General features: G+C 37.6%; 1 protein-coding gene across 1 annotated transcript in view; it reads left to right on the top strand.

The window, feature by feature from the left end:
- The window catches only part of ghrhra (growth hormone releasing hormone receptor a), a 98,478-nt gene extending 86,355 nt beyond the window's left edge, over nt 1-12,123 (top strand). The window contains exons 8-13 of the mRNA XM_055228424.1: nt 318-378; nt 1,057-1,126; nt 1,232-1,326; nt 8,133-8,262; nt 10,398-10,439; nt 11,268-12,123. Coding sequence (XP_055084399.1) covers nt 318-378; nt 1,057-1,126; nt 1,232-1,326; nt 8,133-8,262; nt 10,398-10,439; nt 11,268-11,414 — 545 coding nt within the window. The 3' untranslated portion in view covers nt 11,415-12,123. The remainder of the gene's footprint in view (nt 1-317; nt 379-1,056; nt 1,127-1,231; nt 1,327-8,132; nt 8,263-10,397; nt 10,440-11,267) is intronic.
- Nucleotides 12,124-13,315: the final 1,192 nt, after the last annotated feature.

Below are 13,315 nucleotides of genomic sequence, written 5' to 3'. Positions count from 1 at the left end.
CCAAATGATCCTGGCGAAGGTGTATGAAGTTTAAAAAGGCAGTGGAGTGTGTGTATGTATGATTGTATGTATGTTTGTTTTCAGTTTGAGAGAAGTACACAGCCTAAATATGCAGGGTTTGTGTGTTAAACATGTGTGAATGAAACAAAACTCAACTCATACAACTCAACATATGTATTTGATGAAGAAACAGCATCATAGCGTTAAATAGCATAATATGGGTCCTTCAACCAATAAGTAATAGACAAGTCAGAATGTACATCTTTATTTATGTATTCATTTATGTGTTAATGTGTCTGCCTGTGTGCTCTGTGCAGGTCTCCCATCCACAGTGATCATCTTTTGGGTGTTGACGCGATTCTTCTACGATGACAACGGGTATGTCGCTGCTTTTATTTGTTTATAAATTAGATTTTTGATTTATTCTTATTTTGAATTTGACCAAATCGATAAACCTTATTGCAATTCATAATAAAGCACCATTCAGACTCACACAAACACAGACTCATTCATAAATTTGTGTGTGCAATGTGTCTCGTCTGTGGACACAATAACAGTATCGGCAGTAACGCTCTCCAACCTCCAACCTTCAGACTAATGTGCAAAGCGAAGGTGAAAAACTGCCACTCGAAATCGCTATGTGTAGGTGTGTTTGCAAATCCCAAAACCAGATTAAAGTAGAAGGTTGAATCAGAGAGGGCATCTGGTTTAAAAAAAAGATCGACTGACATGACGGCAGATTCACAACACACTTGATCACCGGTATATTTGCACCTTTCTGCCCTTTAAAAACTACATAATCTATCCATTTATCAACCAGTGAGGGCTAGTCGATGTGCATTCTAGTCTATTTGTAAATCCCATTATATAACGTGACAGTAATTGCTTATGAAAATGTATGCATACTCCATATAGAATGCTAACCATGTAATCAACATACTGCTAATAATTGATGAAGTGGCATTTTAATGAACTCTTGGTTAAATTAACTGTCTCCTGGAGTCCCATGTTACTCCAAAAGGCTATAATTGAAACAGTGCGGTGTCTTCTTAACAGATGTTGGGATGACACGGACAATGTTCCTATTTGGTGGATTATTAAGGGTCCAATTACGGCGTCTCTGCTGGTGAGTTTGGCCATTCAAATAACTTCCCGTAGCTTCCATGCCGTGTGGTACTGTGGAAGGCACTTTGCTTAAATGACTTTTTCTCTGTGTGTGACTCCTCCACAGATTAACATTGTCATCTTTGTGAATGTGATCCGGATACTAGTCCAGAAGCTCAAGTCGTCAGCCATGGCAGGAAACAATGACACAGGCCATTTTATGTAAGTTCATTTTAGCTCACGGGTTTGACTCTGCTTTGCTGTTTTGGTCTTGTACAATTTGTATCACGTTTTATGTCATTTCAGATGTTTTATATAACTCTATGGACCAGGCGTTCTCAATATTTTTTGAGTCATGTAGCTTTTAAAGGTCCTGTATTACACAAAATTGACTCTTGTGAGCTTTAAGTTATGTTAAAATGCTGTTACCGCCTCAAAAACATACCCAGAGTTGTGTTTTATTTCAATCACACATGATTGAGTAACCCTTTAGTATTAGTCTGTCTACATCTCCAAAGCTCAAAATTCTCTGTTCCACTTTTTGATGTCATGAAGCTGTAGTTCTCAATTTAACAGCTACTTTTACCTTTAGTTCAGTAGAGATTGGAAATGTTCCAAATGATTGTAGTGAAGGTGTATGGTGCATTTCCTGCTGTATTTAAAAACACAGCAGGAAATGCAGGGTGTGTATGTTAAACATGTATGTTTGAAACAAAAAAAGATCTCAATATTTGCTGTGTTTTTGATGATGAAACAACATTATAACATAGATCAGAAAATAACGTGATATGTGCCCTTTAAATTCCAAGTACTCCCCAGTTTATGTCATGGTGATTAGTTACAATCTGTATACGAGTCTATTTTTTGTTTTGTTTTAATGATTCATCCAAAATCATTGTATAAACATGTTCCTGAGGATGCAACATTTGATAAGAACTTTTCATGTTCAAACACTAATTAATTTGACCTTTTTTGAAATCAGAAATCAAAAAGGGTGCGTTCACACTCACACAAACACTGCTTTAAAACTGGAATAACTAATCCTGGAAATATCCCAGAAGTAAAACAGAACAGAACAGGGGACTAAACTGAGCTCAAGCCAGAACCAAACAAGGACACGCATCTTTAAATATCCCTTGGTCAATACTTGAGTACTCATAGGGGTCCTTACACCAGTGGTTGAGAAACTGCACATGCACACACATATTTACATATAAACCTTTAAACAAAAACTCAAATTAGAAAATAAAAAATATATAAGATGAGATAAACAATGGCAAACAGTGCAGATACAGACTGAACTGTGTAGTACAATGTAGATCCATAGCCAACTAAAGAAATTCTTGATTGACTAAAGACACGTCCTGTTTAGTCAGCTAAAAAGGGGGCGTGACAAAAGCTCTTAAAACTATAACGTATGTATAGGTATCTGACCCAAACTGCACTCACAAGAATACAACTGCAAGGAGTTCATGCACAAAACAATTATTTATGCAGAGAAAAGTACTACGAAACAACGCATCTCCATAAAGACAGATGAAACTTGTAAATCATTAGTTAAATCTGGCTTTTTACATTGAAATACCAAAAAGTACCACAACTTCAGCAAGCTCACTCACTCAGTAACTTCTCCTTGCTGCTATTGTCCCATATAAATCTTCATAATCAAAATAAAATACATGACTAATACAAATTTTGCCACCGTGGACTTTTAAATCGACTACACATGTAAAGGCCCAACTGCATTGGCACAGTAAAGCTTTTGTCTTAACCTTGTCTTGACCTGCAATATAAGACGGATATTATGTTCAAAGTCTTTAGAACTGAGTTGATTTGATGTTTTTCTCCGTTGTGGTGCTGCCCCTGATGGAACGGCTCTGATTGTGTCTGATGAAAAAGGCCCCTCACGCCAAACGGTTAATGCTGCACCAGTTTACACTCAGCCCTCAGCTCTGTTCTGTTTAATATACCGGCAACAATCTCGCACTCTCGCTGTTCTGTCCTTCAATTTAAAAGAAATGTGTCGTAATAAATAAAAAATTCTACCACCAACTCAACACATAAATTCTGCAGCCAAAATAGAAAGACTCTGACCTTCGGAGTTGTAACAGGACTGCAATCTCCACATGTTGGGTTTGGCAACGAGACTACAGCGGAAATAAAACTAAAAAATACCAAAAAAAAAAAAAAAAAACTACCTAGAGGGACATGTTTTTGCTTTGATGCGTGGCTCTGAGCTGCATTCGGAGCACTGTGGACATTTCCTCAGTTTTGCTTTTATCTAAAATGGAGGAAAAAAGAGTAAATAAATTCACAAATCACTCTGTTTGATACGAGGTGTGAATTATAACAATATGTAAGTGCAGCCGGAATGAATAAAATACTCAAAGCAACACAGACTGAGGCACAAATTGGGCTCTTTGTAAGTCCATGAGTTTTGCAGTAATATTTATATAACAACTAATTCTTATGCAAGCAAACAAAACAAGCAAGTATTTAGATTGACTTCTGCGCTATGTAATTTTTCTGATGTACGGCCTATCGAGTGTTTGTCTCCATGGACATTTTATTGCTTTGTCTAGAATGTGGTTGTGTTATTGCTTAAATATCCCTGGAAATGTGTGTCCTTTGACTGGGCTCACCTCTCCACAGATCTGACATGTGAATTAGCCTGGAGTCATCACACTTTTCAAAATTTGTATTCTTTGTTTTCAGATTTTTGAATATGATGATGTCGTACTCTGATGGGGGGGCAAGAGATACTTTTCCTTATTGTTTACAATGTACTTTGCCATGAAATATTCAGTAGGTAAATGCATAAAAGTTGAACCTCATCATTTCTATCTAAACCTAAAAACTTTCTGTTTTATTATAAAAATCAGTGGGTTCATGTTAGCTACATCTGTATTGCAGGGTTTCAAATCACACAGTATTCTATTGACCACATGTGTCAAACTCAAGGCCCGTGGGCTAAATGTGGCCCTCCATATCATTTTATGTGGCCCTCAACAGGGTAAATTAAAAGGTATAATGGTCTCATGGTATCAGGAGACACGCAGTTACATAACCATATTTTTTTAGCTAAAATTAATATTGTGAAATAGTAGGTTTTTGTTGTAATACATGAGTTATTGATTCTAGTCACTAACAAAATTAACCAGGTTCAACATTTGTAAATGTACCGTTTGGTACTGCTTCTAGTGTAAGCGTCAAAGATGTCCAAGAGTCTGAAACATAAAGTCAGAAGGGTTTTAATGAGTTCCACACAGGTAAAGTGTACAATTAAGCAATGGACTCTCAGGAAAGCATAGTGGAGAGCCCTGAGATGTGCATGTTGGCAACTTTTATAGTGTCTCTCAATGTATGTGTGCGTGTGAGGCGGGTCCTCATCTGGTCTGCATGATGTTACACATTAAGAAATTCTAAGCAAAGTCGAACAAGGTGAGTCCTGAGATGTAGCTGGAACCAAAATGACCAGAACATAGCTGTTATCTTATTGTCCACACGTCCTTGTGAGCCCCCACCGCTGGTCCACATAGCGTCTTGGTGATCCCCCACACGTTCCATATCCACTGGTGGGCACGTGTTACTTATCTTAGCATTAGTAAATCAAGATACCAGTTTGATGTAGTGCTGCAATGCTAGAAAATACACTACAGTACCTTACCATTCATCGCAAAGCTGACTCTTGTCCCCCATCTGAGAGTGCGGCATCATCATATTATTGTCCTATAGGATCTTATGATATCATATGAAACGGAGCTATTTTAATTTATAGTATCGTATGAAATATCTACTGATAAACTACTGCGTACCAAGTATTATATAAGAATCCATGTATTTTGTATTTAGTGTAACACAGTCATTGGGCAAAGTATATGTTTAGCCCCGTCATAATACCATATTTCTCCACTGTAATTAAATCTGCGTTACACACACAATTAGAGAGCCAGGTTAGACATTATAGCATATTCACTGCAATACTGTGCGGGAGATAAAGAGGGAGGGAGAGAGGGAGGGAGAGAGGGAGGGGCAGACGATCCCATGAACAATTTCAAACACGTGTCTCCATCTAGTTTCGTTTGAGTCTCACCTTCAGGGAGAATCTCAAATCTCTCATCACCAAACACGTTTCCTCTGACTCTGGGCTACTGAGAAGTCTGGTTTAGCTGAATTCATTTGTAGAAGAGCGAAAATAGCTCCCTGATTCCCAAAATAGGCATGTTGAAGTTTTGACGAGAAGTGTGACGAGATTGTTCCAGACAGTTTTCACAAAGCTTCGGTCTAAGTTGTCGGATACTCAAATGTACTTCAAACGCTTTGACGATTACTGCAATGGAAAAAGTCAAGTTCAATTCTATTACGGGCTTCACAGTCCAAAACAAACTGATCTGTCTGAACAAGAGAGGATACGGATGTGTGCCAGAACTGACTAAGATGCTGCTGTAGTCAGATTTCACGTGTTGGGATGGCTCTTTGATGTTTTTCTTTTTCAAATTTGTATTCATGTGTAATACAGTTCTACATTAGATTACTCAGCAGCACATGCTTTGAGCTCACTGTATATTCTTCAGTCATTAAAGAGATTCAGTGAGAAGGCCGGCTGCACCAGGCTATAACACCTGAATCTGTATCCATAGTGACAAAAATAGGCATATATGAAATTATTTACAATTTATAAAACTTATCACAGGCCAAAAGAAAGAGTAGATTCATTTAGAAAAATTACAACGTCAACACAAAGATAGGAGGTACAAGATTTTATAGAACAGAAAAAGTTTTTTTTCAGTTGTTTTCAGTTGTTTTCAGTTGTATCAGTGGAACTAACTAGCAAGAAATGTACTCAGTTTCTGCTCCCTGACTGAATCTAGTAAAAGCCAAAGTTAAATCTGTCAACTGGATAAAAAGTTGTAAGGGTGAAGATTGTTTTGCTGCTCATCCAAGCTGCTTCTTCAGTTCTGGTCAGATTGCTGGTGGACACTGCCTTATATCTATCTAAAGGAAGGAGCTAACTACACTCAAACTGTCTGAAAATTCTCTCAGGTTTTTCAGACACACCAGCTGTGTATGGTATAGTTAGGCCTTTCCTTCTAGGTCAACTGAGGGATTAGACAGACAGCTTCCCTTACTGAATAATTTCTCTAAATGTAAATAAATAAATATATGAAAAAGAAACATAATCCAATGTACAGACTAGAGATATACCTCTAGTCAGTGTATTGGCCTTAAGTCTTCAACAGAGGATGTTTTTTGTTTTGTTTGGGTTGACCTGCTGCCTAAGGAATACATTAAGCTTCATTTGAACAGTTGAAGTTGAAGAGATAACTGCACAAACTGCTCTTACAGGGTTATGGTACACCGAGGCAGTGGGTGTGAGTTTGTAGTACATTTGAATCACAGGATTTGGGGGAAATTATCAAAATCATGCTATATATCGGCCCAAACATATCGACAAAGCTTATCGCCATCGGTTTCTCTGGATTTTAAACAATCAGTGTTGGAATCAGCCATGAAAAAAATATAATTGTCGAGGCTGGAGGTTATAGGGGCAAATTTAGAGCTGAGTTTAATATTTGGAATTCAACTGCAAGTATCATAGCAAACAAAAGACCAATCTGAAGCGAAGCCCACACCGCTGGTTTGGCAGGGGCGGGTGCTTAGTAACGCTGTTAGGTTAGCGAAGTCCATTTATAAACACAGTCTATGGTACAGTCTATGTTCATACTATAAAGTGATGTTATTCCTGTGGTCAGAGTTTCCTTTGTGATGACAGAATTAAATGCTGACATTTAAATGCGATCTCCTATGAACTGAATAAGCCCGCTCACATTTCCTAATTAATTCCTCTGATTGACCTGCTGATGGTGCTGTCTAAAATGTCAGTTCCTCTAAAAAAAAGAGACTTGACGTTTTATGCAAGAGAGAAGTTTGACCTTCATGGCATTTCAGTGCTCATGCAAATTGTCAAAAAAGAATTAAAAATGGGATGCCTGGTATTTGAGCTGTGTACAGTGCAGGCAAATATTATGGCCACCAAGAGACAAGTGACAAATGGACAATAGCAAGTAGTAATAGTAGGTCAAGTAGTAATATTAATAATAGTAGTTGGTGGCTAGTGATCAGTCTACATAATATCTCTGGGTAGTGTATGTGTAGTAGCAGTAGTCGTGGTATGGGTAGTAGGCTGTAGGAAGTTGTATTTGCAGTATTCATAATGCTGTGTACACGTGTAAAGTCATTCTTACTGATATGCCGTGTTGCTTTTGTGGTTCAACAATAGTCATTTATATGCTTATGTGTAGTAGTAGTAGTAGTAGTAAAATTAGTAGTAGTAGTAGTAAAATTAGTAGTAGCTGGTCATAATGTTGTGTCTGATTAGTGTACATACAGTTTACTCTCATATGCCTGTGTTGACTTGGCTAAAGAATAGGGATTATTGTTGTTGTGTTGCCTATAGTAGTTGTCATAGTAGGAGTAGTAGCTGGTCATAATATTCTGTCTGATCGGTGTACGTACAGTTTTAATGTGCTCAGGTCTCAGCACTGGCTCCTGTGGCTTAGAGAATAGACTTTAAAGCAGCTTTGCTTTTGTACAAGTCTCTCCATGGCCTAGCACCAAAGTACATCCCCGACATGTTGGTGCCATATGAACCATCTCGCGCTCCAGCGTCCTGATAGTGCCCAGAGTCAGGACTACACATGGGAAATCAGCATTTCAGTTTTATGCAGCTAAAACCTGGAACAGTCTTCCTGAAATTGTGAGACAGTCCTCTACTTTGACAATGTTTTAATCTAGGCTCAAAATGGTTCTGTTGTGTGTCTGCTGTGTATATGACTGAACGGGTTTATTCTGCACTCTTCTGTTTTAATGCTAATTTTATGATGATGATTTGTTTTGATTTGTTGCATTATGATTTTAATGTCTTTCTTATTGTGCAAAACACTTTTAATTCTTTTGTATATGAATTGTGCAATACAAATAAACTTGTCTCCCTATTGTCATATACCAGTGTTGTCTTGTTCCTGCAGGAGACTGGCCAAATCCACTCTGTTCCTCATCCCTCTGTTTGGGATGCACTACACTGTGTTTGCGTTCCTGCCAGAGACCACCGGGGTGGCAGCGCGCCTCTACATCGAATTGGGCCTGGGATCCTTTCAGGTACACACACGCCCCCTACAATATTTATTCAGCTGTCTCATTTATTTGAGAACGGATAAATGTTAGCCTTCCATTTATTATCTCTTCTTTGTCAAATGTATACAACAGAATGCAATATTTAGTCTGTATGTCATGGATTTGTTCAATAATTATATTAAGACACACATTTTAAGAAGAACAAACGCCATATTTTAGATTTTTTCCATGATGTCATATATTAGGTATATCAGTTAAACATTGTAGCATGAGTCATAGAAGTGGAAGTTGTAGAAGTAAAATATATCCCATGATAAGTTGCATTGTGTGACTTTTCTAGCGATGGGGGTCCGCTACCTGATTGTTTCCATGGAGATACTGTTGCTTTGCCTGGCATGTTCCACAGAATGGCATTAAACTTACGTATCTCTCTTTATAAAAACATGAATTCTTAGTGTGAACAAGCTTACCTCTCCACAGAACTGACCCATAACCAGATGTAAAAGTTTAAAGCAGATTTATTATGCAAAATCTACTTTTCAGAGATTTAAAACCGTGTTATAGTTGTTTCCCCTTCGTATTTACTCTTACGCCATTTTACAGATCAGTTCTCGTTTTCACCATCACCAGCATATGCCCAATGCTCTGTACTTACTTCATTCTCCAATTTTATTTTCTTAAATCGATGATACGCGTAGGATTCGGCAGCGGCACAAATTAATTTTGGTACAAATGAAAAAAAAAATCCACACCTCGCTAGCGGGATGTGCAACTATCCGTCAGAGGTGCCGAAAGCTCTTTATTGTGTTGATGTTTACAGCGACGTCATCTCACATCGGGAACTGCAGTTTTCTAACGCACAAGTCAGTGGATTTATTTCTTTTATTAAGTCGTTTTATGTGACTATCGCACATTTACAATTTTAAATGTGCAAATTATCACATATTGATCCACGTGTCATAGATTATAAGTATATATCACAACACAAGCACAGTACGTCTTCTTTAATGCCATACAGTGGAACATTCAAGGCAAAGAACATCAGCAAACAGGTGGCTCAACTCAATCATAATTATTTGCTACATGCCGGTTTACGACTACATACCGGTTATGGTGTTTTCACAGTACTTAGATTAAGGCTGTAATTCATATTTTATGGCTCGATGAAGAGTTGCCAAATGTGTAAAATGATCAGGAGATGTGCCACACACTGAGAAGTACAGTACAGAAACACATGCTAAATACTGCATACAGTATTTAACACTATTTTAACCACTCCGAGTAAATGTAAAAACATGTACGTCTTTGTTGTGTTACCGTGTACTGTGTAAGATTAGTGATAAAACAAAAAATTAACAAAAAATTTTACTAAACACAGACTTAATTATATACGCCCCCTAAAAATCATATCTTTTTTTTTTTTTTGTCTACTAAGTCAATGTTTTAGTCTACTTCAGTCTTCTTAATTACTCATTTTAATCTTTAAGGTACTTGTGGTTGCGTAATTATGTCCCAAAGTTCCACTATATCATTTTTTTGGTGAGGGTCCGTTACCTGCTTGTCTCCATGGAGATGTTTATGCTGTGACTAGAAGAGGGATGTCCAAACTTTTCTTATTAAGGGCCACATATAAAAACACAAACAAAGCTGAGGGCCGATTGAGGGCCATAGACTGGTCAACAATACAGTGAATACTTCAAATCTGTGTGTATTACAAGTTAGACTGAACCACTAGACCTTTATTCATGCTTACATCCTCAATGAGACACATTAAATATTTGAGATAAGCAGTCAGTAGATTTTCAGAAATGTACTGTAAAAAATACTGTTTAAGATAATATGGGCCATTTGGTCCCGGGGCCACAGTTTGGGCATGCCTGGCCCAGAATGTTCCACAGTATAGTATGGTATGTAGCTTATCTAGCTTACATTTATTCATTTATTCCAAACTGGGGCGATGCTACCATAAAGACCGGATGATAAAAAAAAAAGTAGTTTCTGTAATTAAAGTAGATGGCAATATAACCAGAAATGCCACCACATGTCACATAGTACAAATACATGATCTAGATATACCAAACCTATTGCCCAAAGCAGCTGCAATTGACATTACTGTAATATCTAGCTATATGTTTTATGCCCTCATTTTTGTCTTGCAGGGTTTTGTAGTGGCTCTCCTCTACTGCTTCATGAATGGAGAGGTAGGTAATTGCAATCTCTGCAACCATTCTGCCAATACCATCCATGTACTAAACCATTTTCTCAAAGCTACAATTATTAACCTTTCCATGGTCATTTTGTTTCAACTGCAATTTGTCAAAAGACCATTTGATAGATCTCCCAAATAACATCTTAGATTTTTCACTGTACCTACATGCCTTTTCAAAACTGACACTGTGCCTCCTCCTGCCATGTTCAGATGTGGAAATGTGTGTCTCTCAGGGGAGCAGTGTATAGTCAGCCATGTCTTGAAAAAGATGAAATGCATTCTGAACCTGTGCGTTTTCCTTTGATAACACCGCCATGATAAATAATTCATTTGGAGACAAAAATCATGTGTTGTAAAACTCTTCCTCTTTTGCTCTGACTGTGTAGCTGGTGTTAAAAGAAACCTGCAAGTAGCCTATTTGTGGCCATTTAAAAACATTAGTTCAGCTGTTATTCCATCTGTAAAGTAAGTTTTTTTTTTTTTCTTTTTTGCTGACAAACATTTCTGTTTAATTTGGAATTTATTGTTTTAAATTGAGAGCATTATCACTTGAGTGCAGAAGTGAAATTGTGAAATAAGCTCATAGCAGTGAATAATTAGGATGTTCAGAATACATAAGGAATAACTTTGGACCAGTACAAACCGTTTAAACTAGTTCTTTTTTTCCTATTTTTAAGACAGCAAAAATCAAGTACAGAGTTTTTAATTAACAAATTGTTCATGCTTTGCTTAGGCCATTAAAAGTGCATTTATTATTAAATGCTACTCAATCATATTCAATCATATAATAATAATATTTTACCCTTATTTTTGTCTGCAGGTCCAAGCAGAGCTGCGGCGATGGCTGTGGAAGTGTCAGAATCAGAACCAGCTGACTCCGGCCAAACGCAGCATCACCCAAATCACGATACGGACCAGAGGCGAGCTGGGTGGGCCTCCTTCTACGGGCAACGTGTCCTCTGTGTGATCAGAGACAAGACAGAGACAAGAACTGTGTTTGAACTCAAAGACACACAATCCAATCTTCCAGCAATTTTTTGGAAGATGGAAGGAGATGGAAAATATTTTTAAAATCTGTAACAGAAGAATAACAAGTTGAGATGCTAAACTGGCAACAAGCAAGAGGAGCACAGGGCCTATAAAGTGATCGAGCATGTTTTAAAGTTTGCAGATTAACACCATAGCTTGTAATTGAAACTAATGAAAAGACGCATCTACTGTCAGCAAGAGTACAAAGTACAACACAGAGTACAGTACAGAGTACTGTACAGCGTGGAGCCTCTTGGAATAGACAATGCCAGAGGAATTTAATTTTTTTTTCCCAGTTTTTCTTTTCAGTTTCATCATTTGTGATACTACAACATTCATCACTTGGATTTAATATTTTTTGAACACATTTCCATTCTAAAGCAATTGTTCTCAAATTAACTTTTTAGCAAGTGGACTTGCATCCCCATTGAAATATTTTGAAAGTGTTGGTGATTGCATCCAGTGCATTCTACTGTTGTGTCTTTGAGCAAGACACTTCATCCACTTCGTTTGTGTGAAAGGTATGTGTGTGAATGGTGGCAGTCAGATAGGCCAGTGGCATAGACTGGGAGCCATGTTTATGTTGCCCCCAAAACTTTCACTTGAGCTCCAGAACTAAAATGTCCATTCATTTGCCCCACTGATTTAAAAAAAAAAAAAAAAGATTCTCTGTATAACTTCTCTGGTGGGAGAGTCAGCCACCTTCTTTTCATCATGGAGGTGTTAATGTTTTGTTTGGAAAGTTCCATAGTATGGCATTAAACCTATCTATCTCTTCTTTATTCAGTTACAGGTGTCTTCATTTAAGAAAATACCTCCAGTCATGCAAGTGTCCAGTCTTATTCTGAGCAGGGTTTCCTTTCCACTAATCTGACCTTTGTAGATGGAGAAGTATAATGCCATAATGTGGAACCAATAATGTCTCCATGGCGATAAGCAGGCACCTATAACCTTCCAACTGAAAAGTTAACAAAACACAACATTATCGGATCTTTTAGCTAGACTTTAGGTTTTAAATATGTTTTTGAGCTGAAATAATTCCATCTATTGTTGCCATAGATTAGCCTCTGTCTGGCATTTAAAGATTTGATATTTCAATTATTTTAAAGGTCTGTGGGGAACATGTATGAGATGATTACAATAGGCTTGGACAGTTTTACTTTATGGAAGTAGCTTATAGTTTGGCGTGAATGAATATTGCCTGTTGCATTTTGAGAAGTTTGTAGAGCACAATATGAAAACAATCCTTTTCAGAGGGAGAGAAAGAGCGATGCTGGTTAGGATCTTTAGGTCATTTTTTGAACAGGAAGAAAAACGTTGGTCTTTATTTATTGAGGAGAGCCAGATATTGACCCTGGGCAAAGTCAGGCTGGGTCATGGACTGCATTGGTGTTGGTGCTTTCTGTGTTATATTTGATTTTAATGAGCATTTGCTGGAGGAGAGACGGAGGTTATGTGCGAAGTTGCTTTAATCCTATAAATCAATATGGACTTGGGCCGTTGTCCAAGCAGCTCTGATCTGAAGCCATTACACTCTCACTTCAGACGCCTGTGCCCCGCCATACTAATGTGGGACGGATGAATAAAAATAAGACGCTTCTTCATTAGAGCGAAACAGAGGATAATGTGTTTACATGCTTGGAAGTTGGCAATGTGTTTGTACTAGTGAATTATTATTATTATTATTATTATTATTATTATTATGTCTTTACTGAAGATGTAAAAACGGTTCCCAATTTTCAACAGCCTTAATGTGTGTATAATCCCTGCCCCAGTAGGATCCATCGCAAAAGAAAATTGAATTCTATCATCTCCACAAATGCACCTGATTCTACTGTA

The sequence above is a fragment of the Periophthalmus magnuspinnatus genome, chromosome 17 (genome assembly GCF_009829125.3).
Source record: "Periophthalmus magnuspinnatus isolate fPerMag1 chromosome 17, fPerMag1.2.pri, whole genome shotgun sequence".
Taxonomy (NCBI): domain Eukaryota; kingdom Metazoa; phylum Chordata; class Actinopteri; order Gobiiformes; family Gobiidae; genus Periophthalmus; species Periophthalmus magnuspinnatus.
The sequence above is the reverse complement of the archived record's forward strand: the minus strand, read 5'-3'. Positions and strand labels throughout refer to the sequence as shown.